The sequence below is a fragment of the Dipteris shenzhenensis genome, chromosome 26 (genome assembly GCF_047967505.1).
Source record: "Dipteris shenzhenensis isolate YYH24624 ecotype China chromosome 26, Dip_SZ_1.0, whole genome shotgun sequence".
In the NCBI taxonomy this organism is placed as follows: domain Eukaryota; kingdom Viridiplantae; phylum Streptophyta; class Polypodiopsida; order Gleicheniales; family Dipteridaceae; genus Dipteris; species Dipteris shenzhenensis.
The window spans coordinates 41,824,605-41,849,913 of NC_141621.1; the positions used below are offsets into that span (position 1 = coordinate 41,824,605).

General features: G+C 44.4%; 1 protein-coding gene across 2 annotated transcripts; it reads right to left on the bottom strand.

The window, feature by feature from the left end:
• Positions 1 to 905: 905 nt before the first annotated feature.
• Positions 906 to 25,075, bottom strand: LOC147885094 (Thioredoxin superfamily protein). 2 transcript variants are annotated; one of them, XM_087397762.1, is made up of 3 exons: positions 25,008 to 25,075; positions 24,584 to 24,865; positions 906 to 1,278 (listed from the first exon to the last, which is right to left on the bottom strand). In XM_087397762.1, the coding sequence occupies exons 2-3, from the start codon at positions 24,720 to 24,722 to the stop codon at positions 1,031 to 1,033; spliced, it is 387 nt and encodes a 128-aa protein (XP_087253888.1). In that variant the 5' UTR covers positions 24,723 to 24,865; positions 25,008 to 25,075; the 3' UTR covers positions 906 to 1,030. The 2 variants fall into 2 exon arrangements, with proteins under 2 accessions (XP_087253888.1, XP_087253887.1); XM_087397761.1 differs by having other exon boundaries at positions 24,905 to 25,073.
• Between the last annotated feature and the right edge of the window lie 234 nt (positions 25,076 to 25,309).

The window sequence follows — 25,309 nt, forward strand, 5'->3', positions numbered from 1 at the left end:
ATTGGATGGGGGAGACGGGAGGAACTGGAGGAAGCTGCTTATTTAAACATCAGTGTCAATTAGCCACTCTATAAATGCTATTACTTCAAAAGTCAACTCTGAGTTAAATTTGTCAATATCTTAAATAACGTGACAATTGGCACCACAACTTTCTTTCTTGCTATATACCTAGATGAATCCAGGAACATTCCCAAACTCATCCTCTAAAAACACAACATAGTGCAGTTTCAATCTCATGATAGTCACTCACAAGGTTGAAAACCATAAACTCCATCATGCATAGCAAGGACTAGCTACTATGACATCCCCACTGACGTCATCAGCGCCCAACAATGGGTGTAGACCATAGTATAAAAATATGCTCTCACACATACAAATCCACACACCCACACATACTCGAGCATCCATTTATACAAAGTCTTCGTACTAAGTTTCTGTCGGCACTCCGGAGGTGAAGGGAAGACTCAGCCATGATGAAGGCTAGCACTAAAGGAGAAGGCTAATCAAAAGGTAGTCCAAAATCTCTTCATTCAAGCTACAACTGCTTGTGAAGTCTAAACATTTTCATTTTAGTCTATCCCCAACGAGCATCTAAATCTAAATCTAGCTGATAGGGCAACGCACCATTTAAGATAGAAAGAATTATCACAATACCAGCAGGCCGCAACTTGGACGAAAACTTCACAAGGTGAAATTTGCATGTCCGCTAATACGGCAGAAGCATATACCTAGATGAATCCAGGAACATTCCCAAACTCATCCTCTAAAAACACAACATAGTGCAGTTTCAATCTCATGATAGTCACTCACAAGGTTGAAAACCATAAACTCCATCATGCATAGCAGGGACTAGCTACTATGACATCCCCACTGACGTCATCAGCGCCCAACAGTGGGTGTAGACTTTATTTACTGAATTAGACTCAGAAATTCATATTTACAGAATAGCAGAGCTGCCAGCTGCTCCTTGTGTTATGACTGCCATACCTGTCCCAAAACTCAGACTCTATTCAGACAATTTTGCATCAGTTCAATCTAGAAGCTTCTGAATCCGATGCTCCAAATGTGCTTCATTATCCTCTAGCCGGGCATATACACTCCCATTCTCCCACCGAATGAGTGTGGGTACTCCCTTGAGCATGAACCTCTTATCCAGCCTCCAAGGATGTGCTGGAATTTTCCATGTTGGCCTGTCTCCGACGTATGCCCTCAATAGTGTCACTTTCTTGTCTGTACCCTCCAGCACTTTGTATATAACTGGTTCTGCCCTAACACAATCTGGACACAGGAGAACCAAATAGACAACACTGAAGCATCATACTTTTCTATGCAAATAGAGTTCAAGAAGCTTGACAAGTCATGATCTGTCTCTACAACACAGGAGCTGAGCAAGAGACATACTAAGGGGGAAGGAAAAAGGTAAAAATAGTGGAGCAAGGAAGATAATAAAATAGACAACACTGAAGTGTTATCTTGAGCTGTCTCTGCAAAACAGGAGCTGAGGACACGCCATACTAGTGAAGCAAGACATGAATCAAAATAAAAGTTGTTATTAATCTTAATCTCTCTCTCTCTCTCTCTCTCTCTCTCTCTCTCTCTCTCTCTCTCTACACTGCCCCTGATATGCACACATCAGAGACGATCCTCCAACCAGAACAAATTGTATATCATACAAAGAAGAAAGGACCCAGATGCAAGGTTATCCGTAGATACCTTGTCAAGTTTAAGAATTATTCAGCACTTTTGATGCAAAGTGGGTAGATGAGGAATTCTTCTCAGAGTATCCTCAAGCTCTACAGTTGTATCAAGAAGCTTTTCAGTTGAGGACAACTGTTTAGAAGCCGAGGGGATGCCACCATTTGGGACTTCTACTAAGAAAATAAATAGTAATCTTTATTAGAATTGACTTCGGTCAAAGAATGGTGAAGTTGGTTAACCAAGAATAAGTTTTATTGTTTTTACAGATACTGGCAGACACCACTCAGATCTCGTCAATTCTCTCCACTGCCTCTCCGGCAGCGTTGGGATCTTTTGTCACTCGTCTTTTTTTGTACCGTCAAGAACTTGAAAATTCTTGACCCCTCCATAGCGGAGGAGATTTTTGTACTGAGGATTAGGTCCCATGGGTCATTTTTGGCCCCCACAGGACGATAATAAAATTCTACTTCTCTCTCTCTCTCTCTCTCTCTCTCTCTCCCCCCTTCCTTTTCTTCCTCTTCTTCTTCTTCTTCTTCTTCGTCGTCATTGTCTTCTTCTCTCTTCTTGGTCCGACGGTCCGCCGGGGGGGTGGGGGCGGGGTGCGGTATTTGCATTAAAAACGAAATTTGATGCTTTTTGTCTTACGGTACAGACTTATGATCAATCCAAAAAGCTGAATAGAATCAAGTCAAGACTGAACAATGAAGACAAAGATATGTGCTCATGAGTCGAGTCCTCCGTCAATGGTCATGACTCATGAGTGACTAAGTCTCCCTCAACATCCTTGTCATCCTCCTCATCGTCGCTCTCACATGACTCCTCAAATGTGTCAGACTCGTCATCTACTGCAGGTGGTGCAACACTTGTACTAGCATTAGATGCAAGTGGTGCAGCACTGGTACTAGCCCTCTGAGAAGATCGTGTCGCATGAGATGGAGCTGTAACCTCCTCATAGAGCATGGAGTAAATGTCTCTCTCCTCTTGAAGAATGTCTGGAATGTCCTTAGTTTTGTTGATGTCAATTTTATCCGGATTGACTTGCTGTGGCTCGATGAAATTTCCCTTCTGCTCTAGCAGCCGCAAATTGCAATGACAAAAAACAAGTCTCTCCAACTATGCACTGGAGAGCCTGTCAATCAATTGGAAAAAGGTGGCAGAGCGTCATGTGAGTATACCCTGATCCTCATTGTTGTCATTTGAGTATCATCGTTGTCTTATGTAATTGACGCTCTTATCTTATTTTCTAACTTGTTTCCTTCTTAGGGACACAACTTCGACCCATCCAGAGATCCAGACTGGATCTCAAGAAGAAGATGCAAAGAGGCTCGTAGGTCTGGAGGAGGGCGAGGGATCAGTCCTGTGCACAGCGCAGGAGGAGGGCAAGGAGGATGAGGAGAGTCACATCCTAGGTCTTCCAAGTAACAGCAGATTCTGTCTGAGGGTTTGCAATACTATCATAATTGAAGCTGAGCATCATTGCAATAAAGAAATATACTTGGGATCAGCCCAAGTAGGGTGTGTACCTCATTCACACCCCATGGGTGCCAGATTCTTCTTTCTTCCTTCTCTACCCTCGTGTGAGAAATTAGAATGATATGAGTGTGATTCATTCATTGCTAAATAAAGGATTCTAAGTTTACTGAGTAATTTAACTGGAAATTGTGCTTCTGCATAAGCACGATTTTGACAGAATGTGAGTGTGAGACTCCTTAGATGTGACACAAGCATCTACAGATGCCCACGATTTGGGCCTCTAGATGCTTTATGAAAAGGTACCAAGGCTGCTTCACATCAATGCTCCTAGATCAGTCATTTTGACCTCCTTCATCAAGATTACTTGACCAGCACAATCTTCCCCTTGGGATTGAAGTTCGAAGCCTCCACTCTTTTCCACTTTAGTCTCTTTTTTCCCCTTCAATTCTAAGTATAACACCAAAAAATCATTTACAATATTTTCATAGTGAAGACATGAAAAGCTCACCTTGGAAAGGGTATTTATTGTCTGCCTACATTATTGGTGAAATGCTTCTCGAGCAAAGTTGGTGTGAGTGAAACCTCTCGCTTATAAACTACTGCAAGAACACTCTCATAAGCGCTCTCTCTCTCCCTCTCTCTACAAACAGCTAGGGCCCAGGACAACATGTTGGGCTGGACCCCCCCCCCCAAAGGTATTTTATTTCTTGAGAAAAAGTGAATACACAGTTCAGCGTAGAGCTGCTCATACATGATTCCAAAACGTGAACCCATATTACATGAGCTCTTAGGCTCTCTTTCTTGGCAACAAGCCACTTGTCAATTTCTACATTACTTTCCTAATTACATGCCACTAAGGGCAACTCTAGAGTCTTCGAAGCACTTGGTCACGCAAACCGCCTCCTAGACTCTTGTTAGGCTCCATTGCGCTTAGGAAAATAACTCTTCCTAGTACCTGCAACAATTAATTAAAGCGCACCACCATGGTACCCATTATTTGTTAGCGCTTTGCATGCAAATAACACACTGTGGACTAATTCTAGTCACGGTGGGCATCCCCACTGAACACATGTGCACACATAACAAATATAAAATATATATTTATTCTCTGGTTGACCGAAGTCAACGCTCTTAATCATAATTAAGGGACTTTGACCAAGGGTCGAGGCGCCTTAATTATAGTCAAGTCTCTCCAACCGAAGTTGGCACAACTCTCCAACCAAAGTTGGCACATCTTGGTTAACCGCAGTCAACCTTCTTGGTATAAACCAAGTCTTCCTGACCGAGATCAAGCTTACTTGACCAAAGTCAAGTATCTGTGACCGTAGTCAATTCTTTGACCAATAGAGAAACTATTTTGACCATAATTAACCCAGATGGAAAAACTCTTTAATTATGATCAAATAAATGGTCAACTGTACGTTGACTTAGGATATTTAGATTGTGGTGACATCCCCTCGGCTTCTATTCAGTTGACCTCAACTGAAAAGCTTTCTTGCAAACATCCAAAAGCTGTGGATGATCAGACAACATGTCTTCATCCATCCACTTGGCATCCAATGCAGTATAATTCTTGAATTTTACAAGGTACCTGTAAAATTCTTTGCCCTGAGGACCTTTGCGTACGGTATGGTACACGATCTGCTCTATCTGAAGAACCTCCTCCAACTCATCCACTTCTGGTGGATCCTCTGAATATTGCTTCTGTAGGCTCTGGCCCGTGAAATTTATTTAGAAGACTCACATGGAATGCATTGTGAATCCTCCAATGCTCTGGCAATACTAACCTGTATGCAACCTCATTTATTCTTTCTGTAATCCTGAAAGGGCCATAGTACCTGAGAGATAACTTTGCATACACTTTTTGTTTGCCTTTAAACTTGCAGGGCCTAGCTTTCTCGAACTTTAAAAGTATCCAATCCCGTTCTTTGAGATGTAATTGTCTTCTATCTTTATCTGTAGCTCTTTTATGCTTCTCTTGAGACCTTTCAATTGCTGTCCGGACTTGGCTGTAAGCTATCTGGAGGTCTTTCACAAACTGGTCAGCTGCAAATATTTCGTCTTTGGTCCACAGGATAGGTGGCAGAATCACCTTCCCATAGATGACCTCAAAGGGGGCTTTCCCTGTAGAGCTGTGTACTATATTATTATACGCAAACTCTACCAATGGTAGGTACTTTTCCCTGTCTAAACCTTGGTCACCCACGTAGCATTTGAGCATATCCAACAATGAACTTAGGCATACCATGATGCTTAAAGATCTGCGCCATGAAAAGCTTAGCCATATGATCTGCCTTTATGGTTTTACGATTTTACAAACCGGAATGAAATGAGCTTGCTTGCTGAATCTATCAATAATAGTCCAAATCCCATCTTTCCTTGACTTTGATCTTGGCAAATCAAAAATGAAGTCCATTGTAATACTTTCCCACGGTCCCTGAGGCACGGGAAGAGGCATAAGTAGGCTAGGTGCCTTCCGTCCATCATACTTCACTTTCTGACACGTAAGGCATTCAGTAACAAACTGATGTATATCTTTCCGCATCTCTGGCCAAAAGAAATACCTCTCTAGTGCTAGAGTTGTTTCTGTAATTCCTCTATGTCCAGCATAGGGAGGTGCATGGCATTCCTCCAAAATCTTTTTCCTCATCTCCTGGGTGATGCATAGGCAGTCATCTTTCATTAGATAGCCATCTTTCAGGGAATAGTAACTGGTGGACTGCCCCTCTTGCATTTGCCGTAAAATCTCGGCAAAATCTATATCATTAGCATATTGCTCCATCATGCCTTCCAGAACCTGATGATAAGCAATAGTCACATTGTTGACTTGGGATCTTCGGGACAAGGCATCTGCCACTCTATTCCGAATTCCTGGAGTATGGACAATCTGAAAATGATACATTGACAGCATATTTACCCATTTCATATGCTTCTCGGAAAGTTTTGTCTAAGTTAGAAAATATCTCAGACTTTGGTGATCTGTTTTAACAGTAAAATATGCACCCAAAAGATAATGCTTCCATGTGTTCACAGCATGAACTACAGCCAACAATTCTTTTTCATAGATTCCCAAATATCTTTTAGCATCACGCAATCTTCAGCTCTCGTATGCTACTACATGTCCATTCTGATGTAATGCAGCCCCAATACACTCTCCACAGGCATCGCAATCAACATCAAAAGGTTGATAAAGATCCGAGACTACAAGAATAGGCTCTATAGTCAACTTCTCCTTGAGTGTATTGAATGCTTTCTTCTGTGATATTCCCCATGTGAAGGCTGCATTTTTCTTAGTAAGGTCATGTAGTGGAGCTGCAATATCAGCAAAATGCCTGATGAATCTCCTGTAATAGGAGCAAAGTCCCAAAAAACTATGGACTTCATGCACACTTTTCAGCTCAAGCCATTCTTGGATGGCTCGGATCTTTGCAAGATCCATTTGTATCCCATTCTTGGATATTATATGCCCCAGATAATGAATCTCCTCCAAAAAGAATTCACTTTTCTTGCTATTGGCAAAAGGCTGATTATTTCGAAGTTCTTGAAATACCAAAGTAAGATGTTTCCTCTGCTCTTCTTCTATCTTTGAAAAGTGCCCCAGATAATGAATCTCCTCCAAAAAGAATTCACTTTTCTTGCTATTGGCAAAAGGCTGATTATTTCGAAGTTCTTGAAATACCAAAGTAAGATGTTTCCTCTGCTCTTCTTCTATCTTTGAAAAGACTACGATATCATCAAAGAAAGTACCCGTGAAATGCCTGTACTTTCGGAAGATGCGATCCATCATTCTATTGAATGTGACTGGAGCATTTGTCAACCCAAAAGGCATCACTAAATATTCATACAACCCGAATGTAGTGCGAGAAGCTGTCTTATGCACATCTTGTGGTTGTATTCTGACTTGATGATGGCCACTCTTCAAGTCTATCCTGTTGAAAACTATTGCTCCTCCGAGCTGGTCAAGCACATCATCTATGCGTGGTATTGGAAATCTATTTTTGATAATCATCTTATTCAAAGCACATTCGAAAAGAACCATCTTTCTTCTGTACTAGAAGTACTGGTGAGCAAAAAGGAGATGAGCTAGGCTGAATCAACCCTTTGGACAGCAAGTCCTACACCTGAGCCATAATCTCATCTCTTTGAGTCGCACTGACTCTATAAGGTAGTCTATTTGGTGGCTCACTACCACGGTCTATCTGATGATCTTCTGGTCTCTCTGGGAGTAACTCCCCTAGCAAAGCATCAGAAAAGCAATCCTTAAAGTTTACAAGAAACAGAAATTTATCTTTGTCTGCATCATTCATTTCAGTATGCATATCATTCTCTTTTTCTTTTACAAAAACCATGTACGCGGAAATTGCAGACTTTATTGCTTTACCACATGTAACATCAAATACAATGGGGATAGTCTCCCCTTTATTCCTGACAACTAAACGCTAGTTTTTCCCCCTATGGATAAAACTCAGCACCCTCTCGGGGTATTCTATCGTTACTTCCTTTCGATGCCACCACGACGTACCAAGTACAACATCATGTTGCTTGAGAGGAGAGATTAAGAAGTCCTCATGATCTACATAGCTCTGCACATGGACACGAAGCTTTCCAATCAAAGGAGTAACTTGCACTAGATTCCTTGGAACATTTGATCAGCATCAAGAGCTCTGCCTAGCTCTTCAGTTTTTATCCATAATCTCAGGGCTAAATCTTCAGATATGAAATTGTCCATAGACCCTGGATCAAATAGGATTAATACTTGCTGATCTCTTATCTTTCCCCATGATAGCAAAAGCTCTTTTTCCTTTGGGTCTGAGGTACTACCCAAAACATCTGGGACTGCTCCCACCATTGGCCTCGGTGGTACTTGTGGCTTTTTCTACTCCTTAGAACCCGCAGGCTTCTCAGGATACTGGGCAGCCATATGCCCCTCTTTCCCACATCTAAAGCATTTTCCATCTTTGCGGAATTCAGCTATATGTTCAGGAGTGAATGGGGATTTGCCTTTATATGACTTTGAAAACTGAGTAGCCCTCAGCTTTCGAGGTTGAAACCCTTTCTTTTCAATCTTGGGATACTCTTTTTGAAAATTCAGTTTTCTTCCTTTCAGCACCTCCTGCATGCAAGGATAGAACCGTGGATGGATCTTGTAACGCACAAGACTAGCTACTGAAGCTGAATGCATAAGGTCTTGAATGTTCTTTGCCTCCAAAGCATTCACTACTGCCTAAATTCTTAGACTGAGACCTGCTTTGTACTTTCTGAATGTTCTTTGCCCCCAAAGCATTCACTACTGCCTAAATTCTTGGACTGAGACCTGCTTTGTACTTTCTCATTTAGGTTCTTTGGGAGATCTTTTTGAAAGGTGCAACCCGCAAATAAGCATCCCAAAACTTTTGGTTGTACAAATCCACTGTATCTCCTGCATCCATATGCAAACTGTCCCAATCTTGAAGAACATGATCTCTAAACTCTTTAGGCATGAACTACTGGTAGAAGGCTTTCTTGAACCCCTTCCACCTCTTTGGGGCTGACCCATCTGTGGTTTGTGCACTCCACCATGCACTAGCTGTCGCTGTCAAGTGCAAACTGACCATTCTTAACTTGGAGGATTCCTGAAAACTTTTATGTACTGAATGCAGCATCAAACTACTTGATGAACTGCAATGCTTTGTCTGTATGACCATATTGTCCATTATAGGTCATAAACTTGACAGATTTACCTCCGTCTTTGAATTCCTTGGTCTCTCTGGAAGACTTGCTCTTCCTAGACTTCTTGTGTTTCCTTCTTTTCCTAGATGGTTTATCTGATAAAGAAGAAGATACAAAAGTCGAGCTTGAGGTAGACGGTGAAGAACTGGGAGATCGGTGATGATGCCTCGATCTCTTCCTACTATGAGACCATCTCCTATGAGATCCCTCTCTCTCGGGCTGTACACGAGAGTGTGCCTCTGGCATTGGCACATCATAAGCTGCATTAGGCATATTTTCTGCTTGAAACAAATGCTGAGCTCTTGGATCCCTTCTGAGATTTTCCATCTCCTGCATACGAATGCGTACCATCTACTCAAATTCTTGCTGAGTTTGCTGCGCACTTCTCTGTCTTGGATGTGCATCCCTATCTTGTAAACCCCACTAGGTGATTGAGCCATTCTCCTTCAACTTGTCTGAGATCTGCAAGTTTCTCACACACACTGTGTATGCAACTGATGCACACAACCTTTGCTTTTCAAAGAGAAAAATTACCTCAACAAGAGATGTCTTGCATTCACAATCTATGCCAGTACCGGGCTGTCAACTCAAGGCATATACCCACAAAGTGGCCAAAGCATCAATGACTCTGTTGCCCCTTTCCTAGTTGCTACAAAAAGCACTCAGAATGCATTTGATTCATCTTTCCAGTGCACAAAGGCATGCCTTTTCTCTTTTCTGCAAATCTCTGATTTTACTGTGTTTCTGCTTTTTTTCTCTTACAGTAAATACTCTCTCAGGTAAGTGAAAACTGCTAGCAGAAACAGTCTCTGCAACTGTCCTTTTTTTTTTTTTAACAGTAACTATATGGGTAACTGCTAGTTACACTAACCAGATCAGTCCTGTTCTGGTCTGGTTACATTGACAGACTAGTTCGTCTGTAACTTGGCTACTAACTTAACCAAACTGGTTAACTGAACCAGTCTAGTCTGGTTGGGTCAACTAACTGGACCTCTGACCAGGGTTAACTAACCAGAGTTAAGTTAACCACTGGTCTGCCACATCAGCCGACCACGTGTCTTGCCACATCATCTGTAAGCTGGCTGCCATGTCAGCATCTGAGCCAGCTGCCACGTATACTGTCACCCTGTCTGCCACATCAGCATTCTTGCATGTGCTGCCACATCATCACGTGTGCTGCCACGTCACCTCTGAGCTGCATGCCACATCAGCTCTAGCTGCCTTGCCTTCACGACGTCTGCCCACCTCGTATCTCTGATATGATCCTTCCGTCGAGCCACGGACCTGCTCCATGTATGCCTTCATGAAAGGCTCGCTGATCGTTGCGTAGATAGATAACGGGACCGCCCACGCAATCCATAAAAGAAGTGCCTCATTTGCTCTTAGACCGTTCGTCTTCGCGTTAGCGTCAGCATTCATCTTCCGTTGGTCGTTCACCCACAAACCTCGACACAATACATCACTTCCCCAAAATACACTTAACGAGTCGGCATCTTCGTTCAACGCTTTCTCCTACCATTTCAAATGCCTTGCATCCCTTTCTGATGGCACGTCAAACTTCCATCTCCATCGCACCCTCTGCGATCATCTCGTCGACCTTGCAAGCAATTGGGCAGTCAGGCTATGAGCAAAGGCCTCGTTCATTCTCCCATCGTCACACAGGCGCAAACTGTCTTCTCTCATCGTGATTGCCATAGAAGGCAATTCATGCCTTGCTCTGATACCAATGAAACCTCTCGCTTATAAACTACTGCAAGAACACTCTCATAAGCGCTCTCTCTCTCTCCCTCTCTCTCTACAGACAGCTAGGGCCCAGGACAACATGTCGCGCTGGACCGCCCCAAAGGTATTTTATTTCTTGAGAAAAAGTGAATACACAGTTCAGCGTAGAGCTGCTCATACATAATTCCAAAACGTGAATCCATATTACATGAGCTCTTAGGCTCTCTTTCTTGGCAACAAGCCACTTGTCAATTTCTACATTACTTTCCTAATTACATGCCACTAAGGGCAACTCTAGAGTCTTCGAAGCACTTGGTCACGCGAACCGCCTCCTAGACTCTTGTTAGGCTCCATTGCGCTTAAGAAAATAACTCTTCCTAGTACCTGCAACAATTAATTAAAGCGCAACACCATGGTACCCATTAATTGTTAGCGCTTTGCATGCAAATAACACACTGTGGACTAATTCTAGTCACGGTGGGAGTCCCCACTGAACACATGTGCACATATAACAAATATAAAACATATATTTATTCTCTGGTTGACCGAAGTCAACGCTCTTGATCATAATTAAGGGGCTTTGACCAAGGGTCGAGGTGCCTTAATTATAGTCAAGTCTCTCCAACCGAAGTTGGCACAACTCTCCAACCAAAGTTGGCACATCTTGGTTAACCGCAATTAACCTTCTTGGTATAAACCAAGTCTTCCTGACCGAGATCAGGCTTACTTGACCGAAGTCAAGTATCTGTGACCGTAGTCAATTCTTTGACCAATAGAAAAACTGTTTTGACCATAATTAACCCAAATGGAAAAACTTTTTAATTATGATCAAATAAATGGTCAACTGTACTTTGACTTGGGATATTTACATTGTGGTAACAGTGAGAGCTGTGCCCCCCTGGTGATGGGTCCAGATGGCCCAATTCATACATCGTAGGAAGCGCAACTGACTTTCAATGTTAAGCATGGAGACTTTGAAGAGACCGTGAGAGCTTGGATAGAGCTTGTCCCTTCTGTGGGTATTTCTGTTGATGTCAATAAGATTGTTGATCCGGTTTAGATGTATGCCAAAAATGCAGTTATCATTTTCTTTCCTAGCCGCATGCTTGTGATGTAGAAAATTGGTTGACAAGGACTTTGGGGGGCTGTTTGGTACACAAAGTGCATTATGCCGCAAAGGGCTTCTTTGAGGTTATTCTCGAAGAGGAAAAATATGAGCAAATGCTCTTGGAATAGTCTCCTCTGTACTATGGTCAACAGATGGTACATGTCTTGCCCTAGGCTCCCACACACAATTATATCACTGATTAGGCATCGATGTCTTACTTCGGTGAAGGTCATGGACTTCCCTCAATGCTTGAAACAACTATTGCCAAAAATAACAGCTTCATTGTGCAAAGTTGTGTGTCCACTTTGGCAGAATGGCAACTGTAACCGGCCTTCAAAAAACTAAAGGGCAATAATCTTCGTCTACTCGATCATAAACCTCATAAATAGCCACAATGCAAGCTTCAATCACTTAACAACACTTAGAAATAAACTTCAACCACAACAATGATGAGGCTAGAATGCCCCTGCTCGGTGAAAAACAGTACACAACATTTTACACCAGGGGTTCACCCCCGCACTGTTCCTCTCTGCAAATCCTCTAACTGTCTTCTGGGCATCAAAACCAAGTGCACCACTAGAATTCAACTGGCAAGGCAATCTCAGGCATCCACTTCTGAACTGACCCAACTGAAAGGCATCCAAGCATCCAAAACACACAAACTATACCCTAGCAGCCTCAAGGCTATCACATGCATCCACATTGTCCTTTAGCCTTTGCCCAGGACCACCCTTGCCTCTAGGTGCTTGCTAGAACCTGAGAGAGACCAGAATGGACTACAAAACACCAAATGCACTGCAAAATGCTTCAAAGCAAGAAATGCAAACAAATGGAAGTACAAATCCAAATACCCGCTGTCCATAGCAAAGGGGCGAACTCTATTCATTGCGCCTATCCCCTGCAAGCTCCCAACAGGGTGTAGGTGACTTCCAGCTTCAAGGAGATGAGAAAAGGAGCAGACAGAAGGCGGAAGGGAAGTCCCTAGGGGCAAAATCTAGGTGCACCACTAGGTCCTAGGGGCCAGGCAAAGGCACTAGAGAGGGGTCATAAAGTTGGGCCCAAGGACAACCAACGTTGTCCTTGGCAGGAGGGTTAGGACTTTAATGAAGGGTCAAATGGCATGAAAGAAGTGCCATTTGTCATGCATGTGTGTGCATGTCCTTTTCCCCAACCTACCATCCCTCCCACGCTCTCCCTGGAGCTAGTCAGTCTGTAAGTGAGCCCTGCTAGAGATTTCCACGCCATTTTCTGCCTGTACACACACCTGCTGCTAGTTTTTCCACACTTTTGCTGGCTGCACTCTTCCGAAGGCAGTCCGTACAGTGCACGGATTGCAAGAGCTGATTGGTGTGAGCCCTTTGGCACGAGATTCAAGACAATTTCTAGGGCTTGCACGGTTCATCAGAGTGCAGATCGAGTTGTCTTCACTTGGCACGTCTCCCGTGGTGGTTTTCGCCACAGATCCTAAGGCAGAGCTTTTCCTTTGACACCTTGGGGCAGATCTGCTGACCATTACCCTCTATTGCTCTTTCTTGTGCACTTCCTCTAGCTAGTCTCTCTCAGCCAAACCATTACTAGACTTGACCACGATTAAACCCAGGTTAAGCGTAAGTTGAGTTACAAAGTACTTTACATCACTTTTCACGTCCCCGTGACATGCAACTCCAATCGTTTCTGCATTTTGTGGGATATGCATGTAGCCGCGATGGGCAGTGCCTACTACAAGCTCAAGTGGTGCCTTTTTGCTTGTGCATGTTTTAAATGTCACAAATTTGGGCACATAGCATCGCAACGTGCAGAAGATGCCCCTGAAGGTCGTATCTGTGACTGTGAACAACACAAATGTTCCTGGATCATCTGGCTCTAAAAGCAAAGACATCTAAAACAGCCCCGATTGTGGTGCATAAAGGTAAAGAAAAAGCTTCTCCCACAGGCAATGAAATGTCTCTGTGTCTACTGCTACTCAGCCCAAAGGAAAGGAAAAGGTGTCTACTGACGGATGGCAAATCCTTAAAAGCCATCCCCAATTCTAAAGACCCTTCCATCTCATACTTGGACTGGTGCTTCGTCCAATGTTACCAACTGTAGCTGAGAGCTTAAGTGCAAGCATTACTTGGGCTGCAATCACTGACCATCACGTTTTATTCCATGAAGAAGATGTCACATTTACATTGCTGAGGGCAGCCATATATAGTGGCTTTGCATAGCATAATCAGCATGTGTATGCAGGCCAGATGGGGCATTTTGCTGGCTAAGACATTTTTTATGTGAGTACTCATTTTCTGGTGTGGTTCTTATTGTAACACATGTGCTTCAGCTTTCTATGGCTCTGACAGCAGACGGATTGTTCTACAATGCCTCGTGCATGGGGAGATTGTTGAGTTCAGTTCGGTCTATGCTCCACAAGCTTCGCATCAAAGAGCACTGGTTTGGCAAGCCATGCTGCACTATCCTTGGAAACAGCAAGCTTTCATTTGTGGGATGCTCCACAGCAAGAGAATAACATATCTGCTCATACGCACATGTTGGCTTCTAAACATCAGGATTGGACCCAGCTGCTACTTTAGATGTATCTTGCTGACCTTTGGATAGAGTCAATACATTCAGCACAATGCACAATCAGCCTACAAGGCGAGGTTGGATCATTGGTACATGATTAATGCAAATTAGTATGATGCCTATACTTTTTCAAATGTGGGTAGATTATGCATTCCCAACTCGGATCATGCTCCTCTTTGATTGAGGTTGTCTTTTCATGAGATTAAAAAAGAAAGGCTGCCTGATAAAAGGCCTCTTATTGTCAATAATAGTTATTTACAGCATGAGACATATAAGGACATGGTGCGTGTGTGAGAAGTGCAGCAGATCTGGACAAAAATGGAGAAAGAAAGAAAGAAAGAAAGATGTATTAACGTCCGCGGGAGGCCTCACACACACCAAACTGAGAAGGAGAGGAGAGACCACACGAGATTGACCCCCATACTGTAGGGAAAACCTCTGCTCTGCATATATGCACCTGTGCTCCACATGAGATACCTACAATGAGGGAGGGGGGCCTATATTTAGGCTGCCTGCCCCTCCCTAGTCACTGGACAGTAAAATTGGCATGACCCACCTCCAAACCACAAGGGCAGCTCCTCAACCCTATGAGGAGGGCTCCACCAGCCCTATGTGAGGGCTGCCAGCCAACTGGCCTGCCTCACCCTGCATCCCTCCATGTAAACTACTCGGTGCTTTCTATCAATTCAGACAACAAATTTTGCAGAGGCATTTGAATGAAATGATTGTGAGTTGCCAACCACATATACTTGAACTTAAGAGTTTGCAATTAAGCTGGAGTTAAGACTTATACAGCTTAAACACAAAGTGACATCATTGGAAATTGCAATATGATTGAGGGGCCAAGACGGGGCCTCCCCCCTTATCCAGGCTCACTTTATTCTTGAAAATGGAGATACAAGACCAAGGTGCAATGCACCTTCCAAACTGATGAACTCAGTGAAAGCCTAGGACCTAGATACAAGACTCAAGAGCATATGTACAAGGTAGACAACAGAAAGGAGGACTCCAAGCTCAGGTTTCAACTCTTGGCTTGCCCAATCCAAAGGAAGAAGCCTGCAACAATCACCACTTACATCCAACATTAGAGGCAAGCACTAGTTTCTAGAAAGATAGTAGAAACAACATGAAATAGTGCTGTAAATGAGATATACTTGACAATACAGACTCCCTTCGTGACTTGACCCTTTTGTAGAAGAAGTCCTTGATGCCTCTGAAGCTACCTTGGGTGAGGAGAGTGTGGAAATGGGGCTGGAATGAAAACAGCTTAGAAAAACAGCCTGTAGGCTAGAGAGAGAAAGCCTTTATGGAGTGATAGCTGTAGAGAGAGAGTGCCAATGCTGATCCCAAGGGAGGGGATGTAAGAGAGGAGCTGCTGCTGTTCCAAAGGTGCACAGAAAGGCAGATTTCTGCAAGGGGAATGGGCTGGAACAGTAGAGAGAGAAAGTGCTGCTGAGGGGAGAGAATGGCCTGGGGAGAAGCTGGCTGCACCCAAGGAGCTGGAGAGGTTCTGCTGCATCAACCAAAAGGAGGGAGAAGAAAAGTGATGAATTTTCATGTAGGGAATGAAGGGGAGAGGCCTTCTTTTATAGGCTCACCCCCCCCCCCCCCGGCTTAGAGTGGACGGTGGACACTTGTCCCAGATTTTTGGTGGGCTGCAGTCCCAAAGAGGACAGCCCACAACCTGCCCCAAATCTACCAGATTTGGGGCCAGACACTTGGCCTGCATGCCCTGCCACTTGCCATGCATGCTGCCACATGTGTGGGACAAGTGGACTGACCTGCCAGCTTAGATTCCATGTGGCAGTCTGCCACATGTCAGCTGCCACGTCACTCCCAAAAACCCTAAATTTTCAAAGTTGTTGATCGCACCCACGGGTTCCTAACAGCTTGGACTATCTATTGACGTACTCTAAGGTCATAATTGAGCCATACTGAGCTCATTTGTTTGTCGTCTTATCTTGTATCTCCATTACTCTTGGCATGCTGCCAGGTCCACACCCAAAGCTCAGGGAACATTCTCTTGAATGGTTCCTAGGTCAGTATGCAATCTATGCATTTGATTGGTCCCATGTTTGGGTACTCAGGTGGGGTGTGGTTTCCAGATGTCTCTCTCAAAGAGAGGCCATCACTCTTGTGGGTCACTAATGCCCATAACCCCAAGCAAGGGGGTCCACCCTCAAATGCTAGACCTAGTCCCCATTGTCCGTAACTGAACAGTAGGAAAACATTTCACTTCTTAATAAGCATACTATTGAAAAACAAAAAGAAATAGTACCAAGCAAGTGGATACATGTTGAAGCAGGATGGCATTCCCTCCGTCTTTCATTCGGTTGTCCTCAACTGAAATGCTTCCTCATAAGCATCCAGGATTTCAGGACACTCCTGAAATGTAGCTCTGTCCACCCATTGGGTGGATGGGAGCCCTCTGAACTTCAAAAGGTATATCTTGCGAGTCGTGCCTCGACACCCCGTAGTGAAGTTATGCAGAATAATTTGCTCTGGGATCAACAAGATCTCAGTGTCCTCTACTTCAGGCGCATCGTCTAGTGTGGGCTCTTGAGGTGGTTCCCCAATGAAGGGTTTCACCAAGCTTACGTAGAAGACATCATGGATCTTCCAATGCTCTAGAAGTCTCAATCGGGCTAAGACATCATTTATTACCTACAACACCTAAAAAGGACCATAATATCGAAAGGATAGCTTGAAGTAGATGCGCTTTTTGCCTACTTTGGTTTTTAACCGGGCTTTCTCAAATTTCAATAAGACCCATTGGCCTTCTTTCACTGCAAACATCCTCCGTCTTTTATTTGCAGCTGCTCTTTGTTTCTCCTGTGCCTTTTGAATGGCTGCTCGAACCGTGGCATAAGCAGAGTCATAATCCTCCACGAATTGATCAGCGGCAAAGATTTTCTCTTTTGTTTGCATGAGTGGAGTTGGTAAAGATCTACCATATACAATTTCGAAAGGAGATTTTCTAGTGGAGGAATGAATTGTGTTGTTATAAGCAAACTCCACAAGAGGAAGGAATTTCTCCCAAAAGGTTTGCTGGTCATGCACATAAAATTTCAGCAAATCCAAGAGTGTACTATTAGTAACTTCAGTTTGGCCATCCGTTTGAGGATGAAAAGCTGAGGAGAAACTTAGAAGAGTTCCAAGGTTCTCAAACAAAGCCTGCCAGAAGTTGCTAGTGAACTTTGAGTCTCTATCTGATACTATAGACTTGGGCATGCCGAGAATTACATCTGATCCTTGAAGTGGTGCCATTTGTGGAGGTGCTTCCACCTTGTTAACTACCAAAACTGGCTTTTCGGGGGCTTCTTCTTTGTTGCTGCTGTTTTTGGCAGCTTGAGGGCATTCATAGAAGTTGTGGCCTCGCTCGCCACACTTGAAACACCGCCCTTGGGAGTAATACTTTTGCTTCTATTGTGTTTTATATCCTTCCTACTGAATGCTTGAACTTTTAACAAAGTATCCCAAAAACGATCAACATACTCACTGACTTTCTCTTCTTGGCGTTGGCAGAGGATGTCCCACTGCACCATTGTATCTCTCTTAAACTCCTTAGGCAGGAAGTGCCTCATCAAGTTCTTCTTGAAGCGCTTCCAAGTGTGGGCTTGCTGTCCAGTGTTGACCATAGCTGCCCACCAGAGTGAAGCACGGTCTTGCATGTGCAGGACGGCAAACCGGATCTTCGCCTTGTCTTCGTACTCGTCCCCCTCAAAGAAATACTCGAGGTCTCGGATCCAGGCCAGCAAGACCTCGGGCTTGTCCTCTCCCTTGTACTTGGTAAACTTGAAGAGCTTATCTCCAAGAGGTACCTTATGCTTTGCACACCTTCATTTCCGTGGACGTCTCGAAGGAGATGGACTCCGATGACGCCGTCTATCTCAAGGAGGGGAAGAAGAGGATGATCTTCCCTCCTTGTTGCAGTTGTTGTCCACACGACCTCTTCCTTGGGATTGGGGCCCTATGTCATGAGTTTCTGCTTGGTTGCTTTCCAGCACTTGAACCTGTTGAGCGATGTTTCACAAGAGAACACTCAACTCATGCAGGTTAGGAGGAGGGTCAGGTCCATTGGCTGCCATGATGACAAGATAACTCAATGAAGAAGAGACTCCACAAGAGAAAGCACAGAGTACCGGACCACTACCTAAGCTCTGATACCAATGTAAACTACTCGGTGCTTTCTATCAATTCAGACAACGGATTTTGCAAAGGTGTTTGAATGAAATGATTGCGAGTTGCCAAACACATATACTTGAACTTAAGAGTTTGCAATTAAGCTGGAGTTAAGACTTATACAGCTTAAACACAAAGTGACATCATTGGAAATTGCAATATGATTGAGGGGCCAAGACACCCCCCCCGCCCCTTATCCAGGCTCACTTTATTCTTGAAAATGGAGATACAAGACCAAGGTGCAATGCACCTTCCAAACTGATGAACTCAGTGAAAGCCTAGGACCTAGATACAAGACTCAAGAGCATATGTACAAGGTAGACAACAGAAAGGAGGACTCCAAGCTCAGGTTTCAACTCGTCGCTTGCCCAATCCACAAGGAAGAAGCTTGCAACAATCACCACTTACATCCAACATTAGAGGCAAGCACTAGTTTCTAGAAAGATAGTAGAAACAACATGAAATAGTGCTGTAAATGAGATATACTTGACAATACAGACTCCCTTCGTGACTTGACCCTTTTGTAGAAGAAGTCCTTGATGCCTCTGAAGCTACCTTGGGTGAGGAAAGTGTGGAAATGGGGCTGGAATGAAAACAGCTTAGAAAAACAGCCTGTAGGCTAGAGAGAGAAAGCCTTTATGGAATGATAGCTGTAGAGAGAGAGTGCCAATGCTGATCCCAAGGGAGGGAATGTAAGAGAGAAGCTGCTGCTGTTCCAGAGGTGCACAGAAAGGCAGATTTCTGCAAGGGGAATGGGCTGGAACAGTAGAGAGAGAAAGTGCTGCTGAGGTGAGAGAATGGCCTGGGGAGAAGCTGGCTGCACCCAAGGAGCTGGAGAGGTTCTGCTGCATCAACCAAAAGGAGGGAGAAGAAAAGTGACGAATTTTCATGTAGGGAATGAAGGGGAGAGGCCTTCTTTTATAGGCTCAGCCCCCCCCCCCCCCAGGCTTAGAGTGGAAGGTGGACACTTGTCCCAGATTTTTGGTGGGCTGCAGTCCCAAAGAGGACAGCCCACAACCAGATTTGGGGCCAGACACTTGGCCTGCACGCCCTACCACTTGCCATGCATGCTGCCACATGTGTGGGACAGGTGGACTGACCTGCCAGCTCAGATTCCATGTGGCAGTCTGCCACATGTCAGCTGCCACGTCACTCCCAAAAACCCTAAATTTTAAAAGTTGTCAGAATTCAATTCTGATCGCACCCACGGGTTCCTAACAGCTTGGACTATCTATTGACGTACTCTAAGGTCATAATTGAGCCATACTGAGCTCATTTGTTTGTCGTCTTATCTTGTATCTCCATTACTCTTGGCATGCTGCCAGGCCCACACCCAAAGCTCAGGGAACATTCTCTTGAATGGTTCCTAGGTCAGTATGCAATCTGTGCATTTGATTGGCCCCATGTTTGGGTACTCAGGTGGGGTGTGGTTTCCAGATGTCCCTCTCAAAGAGAGGCCATCACTCTTGTGGGTCACTAATGCAAAAAACCCCAAGCAAGGGGGTCCACCCTCAAATGCTAGACCTAGTCCCCATTGTCCGTAACTGAACAGTAGGAAAACATTTCATTTCTTAATAAGCATACTATTGAAAAACAAAAAGAAATAGTACCAAGCAAGTGGATACATGTTGAAGCACAATGACACTCCAAAAGGGGCTGCTGCGCAGCCTAAGGGGGCTGATCCTCTTCTCCTCTACCAAACTGGACTGCGGCCGACCCCCTCCTGCCCTCATGGACTGCCTCATGGCCATCTAAGGGAGGTGAACCCCCCCTGCCAGGCCTACCACAAAGGCAAAGCAGCCAACAAGCACGTCGGCCCACCTCAGCCGACAAGAGGCCTCCACTAGGGCAGCTATCCAGGTCCAGGGACAGCAATGCAGGTCCCCCAACACTGGTGTGCCGCTGGAACAACTGGAGGAATCCATTGTGTGATGCTCCATTGCTGAAGACCGCTGAAGAAGCCCCCTGTTGGCACGAACCATCTCAGCACAATCACTGGAAACCTGGTGTGTTGCTCCGAAGCCACTGGTGCTACATACACTCCTCTAGTACAATAAGTCATCTGGTACAACTACCCAACTGATACTGCCGTTGGTGCAAGGTTTGCTTCCTTGCACCGGTACCCGTATCTCAAAGCTAAACAATCCCTCTGAAGCCCCCTCTCAAGTCGAAACTATAAACGATCCCCAAATCAATGAACCTCAGTGCTCCAATAACAATGGGCATCAAACATCTCACAAGGATCAATCAATTGTGTCTGGATTCCCACACTGGCAATCTTCTGACCCCTCCGGATCCCCAGCAACTCATCATATAATAGCTGCAACATAACACAAGGAAGCCCCCTCTGGAATCATGACGTCCAAACAAAATGCATACGAGTAACATACTGCCACCTAAGTCAGTGGGAACAACAGCCTGAAAACCTGCCTCGATCAAAGACTCTTTCGCCACTACACCTATCTGGCAAGGACCGCTACCACTAACAAGCAAGCAATCCTCCATATGGATCCAGAAAGCTTGCTGGCAGCGCATCCTGCCGGATGCCGCTAGAAGGTTGGAACAAACAACGTGGTGGCTGTAGAGCTACGACTCGTCTTTCTGGTCACTGTCCCCTCACTGACCTTTTGAGGACACTAATGCCAGTAATGACCTTTTTGGCCACATCGGTTACATGTACGCAAGGCCTTGAGTGCTTCCCGTTCCTCAGCTGTCAACTTCTACTGGCCTTTCTGCTTAGCTGCAAAAGCCTCAGGTTGACTCTCATAGGTACGATCTATAAATCTCTCCTTCTGGCCAAGCATCACCGGGACCACTTCCTTCCAGGTCAATGTATTCATCCTTCCATTGGTTATCAAGGACAAATAGTGTTATGGCCATGTCCTCGGAAGATATATGCTTCCCCACTAGAGGATCTCCTGCGGAAGTTCTTGTAACTTGTTGATGTATTTCCGCATCGAAGAAGACTTTTTGGGATCCAACAATCTCATCTAGACTTCCAAGGAGAACCTCTTTATGGGAGAGGTTCGATTGTACAAGGACGCCCAGTGCTCCCGAATACTCTTGGCCTTCGTCATATGCTTAAAGTGATTATTCACTTGAGGAGTACAATTAAGAAATATGAATTACTTTACCCTCGCATTGACACGGTCCCATGGCTGAGCCAAGGTCTCAGTCTCCTCTGCTGTAGGATCCCTTGATTGGACGCAAGGGGATCGCACACATCAACTCCCACCAATATGAAGCCTACCAGATCATAAGACTGTAGCACACACTCTATCATGACCCTCCAAACACCATAATTGAGGCCATCCAATTGGCAGTCGATCAGGAAGGTGGGCAAAGCTTGAATTATTTCCTGGCTCTCCGCCATCTCAGTCAGGGTAGACATGTCAGAGTGAAGAGCAGATAGAACTGGAAGAAAGAGTGGATGGGAAAGAAGAGAAAGAAGGTGAGTGATGGAAGAAAGGAGAGGAGAGGGCTGAAAAGGATGATCCCACAACGAAGGCCCTCACTCAGCCTACCCTAACCTCTTAGCACATCCACAAACAAGCCCTCTCTCTCTACAATGCCATCACCCCTCTTTGGACGTAGAATCTAATTGATGTTGATTATACATGGCCAGCCTTTACTCACCTCACCGTATGCAATATTTTTTTCGTGTGTACAGGGCGAAAATAGAGGTCAAGAACACTTGTCATGAATTGACAAAACTTAGTCATATTCTAGATTTGTCTCTGGATGAGGAAGAACGCCTATGTCAAGCTTGGCATTTCTTGCAATGCAATGATAACAAGAAGATTGAAAATGGGAACCTAAAGCCAAGCAACAAGCCTTCTCTGGTAATCGTTGTTTGTCAAATGAATTTTTCAAAGGATTGCACTACAACAATGTAACAACATTTCCCATGTTAAAGATGCTAATGGTTGTTGGACCTACTCACATGAAAAGTTGGCCCAGGCTTGTGTGAGTCACTATGCATGTAGTTTGGGCATGTCAAATTCCCTTCTTATGATGTTTTGTCAACCAAGCATTAGCTAGCTTCAACATGTGTGTCCGATTGTTTCTCCAAAACAAGCCATGCAAGGCATAGTCCAGCCGATTTTGATCACCTACATTCAGTTCTTTCTGCCTTTGATGATGTTTGGAAAGCAAGACATAGCGAGTTTGATGTCTGCTATTTGCTTTCCATGGAGCATCTCTACTCGCTAAAGATGCATAACATTGATACTATTCAAATACATATCCTTACTCACAAAGGAAAAATGATGCTAGAGTTCTTGCAAGGTAATCAGCCCTATACCATCTTGACTACTACCTTTGGCCATTGGTAGCCATCTCCATTGGATTTTCTTCCTGGACACTTGGATGGCAGAGTTAGAGGATGTCCCTTTGTGACCCACATGCTTCTTAATAGAAACACATACTTTTCCATCTTGAATGGAATATTCGGTCACACTTTATGGAAACTCTTTGTGTGCTGAGAGCTTTGCATTGGTCGAAGGTGTCCCTCCATTCGTTGGCTATACAAAGCCTGAACGTTCACATTTTATCCAATCAAAAGGGATCCATACTGTGGGAGATGTGCTTGATGATGTAGGGGTTGTGCTTTCCTTTCCTACCCACCATTTTAGTAACTTCTTTTCCAAATTCTGCATGACTTTCAACCGGTGCCCTGACTTGAGCTCACGAAAAGGCTGAGTGATTGGGCCCTCTACTCCGACCTTCCAAGCTATGGTCCGTTGCTGTTGGGTGATATTATAGTGGCCAAATTGTAAAAGGTTTTGTTACCACCTCCTTGGATTTCGAAGTATACGAATCGCATCTAGGATGCACTACCCACCATTTTAGTAACTTCTTTTCCAAATTCTGCATGACTTTCAGCCGGTGCCCTGACTTGAGCTCACGAATAGGCTGAGTGATTGGGCCCTCTACTCCGACCTTCCAAGCTATGGTCCGTTGCTGTTGGGTGATATTATAGTGGCCAAATTGCAAAAGGTTTTGTTACCACCTCCTTGGATTTCAAAGTATACGAATCGCATTTGGTCTACAGCACGTGATGCACATTGGTGACGAAGACGCTTGTGATGGCAAGTTATGGTTGGAGTCTTCCCCATAGGCCAGCTTTTGGCACGTCGACATATTGCTCCAGCTACATGTCACAGATGTACGGCCCCAAGTGAGTCCATGGCACATCTTTTCTGGCATTGTCTTGAGACACGAGATTTTATACACTTCTTTTAACAACTCCATGCACGCTTTCCACGTGTCCCTTTGCCAAGCTTTTATGGCTTTTGGTGTCAACCTACCTAGACCGGACTACGCTCTATTCTTTGTGTGGGTTTGATACTGGGCACTTTGGACTCTATGGAAGGACCCAAACCATAGAGTATTTGGTGAGCCGCCTCTAGCAAAATGTCATTTCTTCCTGGCTTCTGAGACAATCGTTCTTAGATCGTCTCTCTACCCGTGATGTAGATTACCTTGCATACTCGTCATACATTGCTATCTTTACCTTGTACTTGTCATACATTGCTATCTTTTGACATTGTAGCTGTATGCCCTCTATTTGAGGGCTGCCTTCTCTAATAAAAATGCAAGTAGATTCCTGGAAAAAAAAATAGAAATGCTTCTCGAGCCCTTGGATCCCTTAACGAACCAAGTTGTCGGCCTTCATGGTTTTGTGGCTATATATGATCAACCAAGGTTTAAATTAAGACTTGGGTTGGCCATTTTGGACGATAGCCTTGACCGAAGTGGCCAAATGCCTTAAATTTTTAAGTAATAGATACATGTCAAGCCTCCGCCTGTTGAATGTGGAAGAACTTAACTACCGGTGTTACAACTCTCCAGCAATGGCACTGCCCGTAAATATACAGAATAAACTAGTGACACTTTTTATTACAAAAGTTCTAGAAAGTAACATCATGGGGATTATCTGCGACCGGGCAAATGCTCGAGATCTTTTATCAAATGCAACAAAGAAACAAAGCCTGCCTCTGCTCTGAGAAACGATAAATGTCACCGGAGCTTAACCAGGGACGACGGCTACGGACGAGACTCTCAAAGCTAAATCAACTATAGCTACAAACAATGGAAGACGTGACTAGACGAAAAAATTCTTCCACGTACCAGGACACCAGCTGTGGCCAACGGCTGGGTCACGGTTGGCGAGAAAGAGGAGGAGAAGCATGCCAGGACCCTGAGCTTCAGCAGCCGCGAGAACTGAATCGAAATCGTGCAGGCCTGCGTCCACAATGGCAGCAGGCATCTCGGGAAGGAAATTGGAAGGGGGATGTACAATTGCGAAATGCAAAGCTCTTACCACTTTTAGTGCTTTACAATTGCGTAAATGCAATTTTAAGCAAAGCTCTTTTTGGCTTTAAAATTGCGTAAATGCAAAGCTCTTTTGGCCTGGGCTTTACAATTGCGCAAATGCAAAGCTCTTTTGGCCTGCCCACCGAGTAGCCTTAGCAGGACTCTCTTTGAGCAAAGCAGAAAATAGTGTTTTTTGGTTTTAGGTTTTACAATTGCGCAAATGCAAAGCTCTTTTGGCCTGCCCTCCGAGTAGCCTTAGCAGGATTCTGTTTGAGCAAAGCTAAAAATATTGTTTTTTGGCCTGCCCTCTCGATACAATTGCGAAAATGCAAAGCTCTTTTGGCCTGCCCTCCAAGTAGCCTTAGTAGGATTCTGTTTGGGCAAAGCAGAAAATAGTATTTTTTGGCCTGCCCTCTCGATAGCCTTAAGCAACGGTTCTACTTTTGCAAAGCTTTGCAATTGGTCCACTAGTTATTACAAGTGCACGTGTTGGAGGCTCCATCGTCGAAGTGCTGTAATGCCTGAGTTGCCCTCACATAT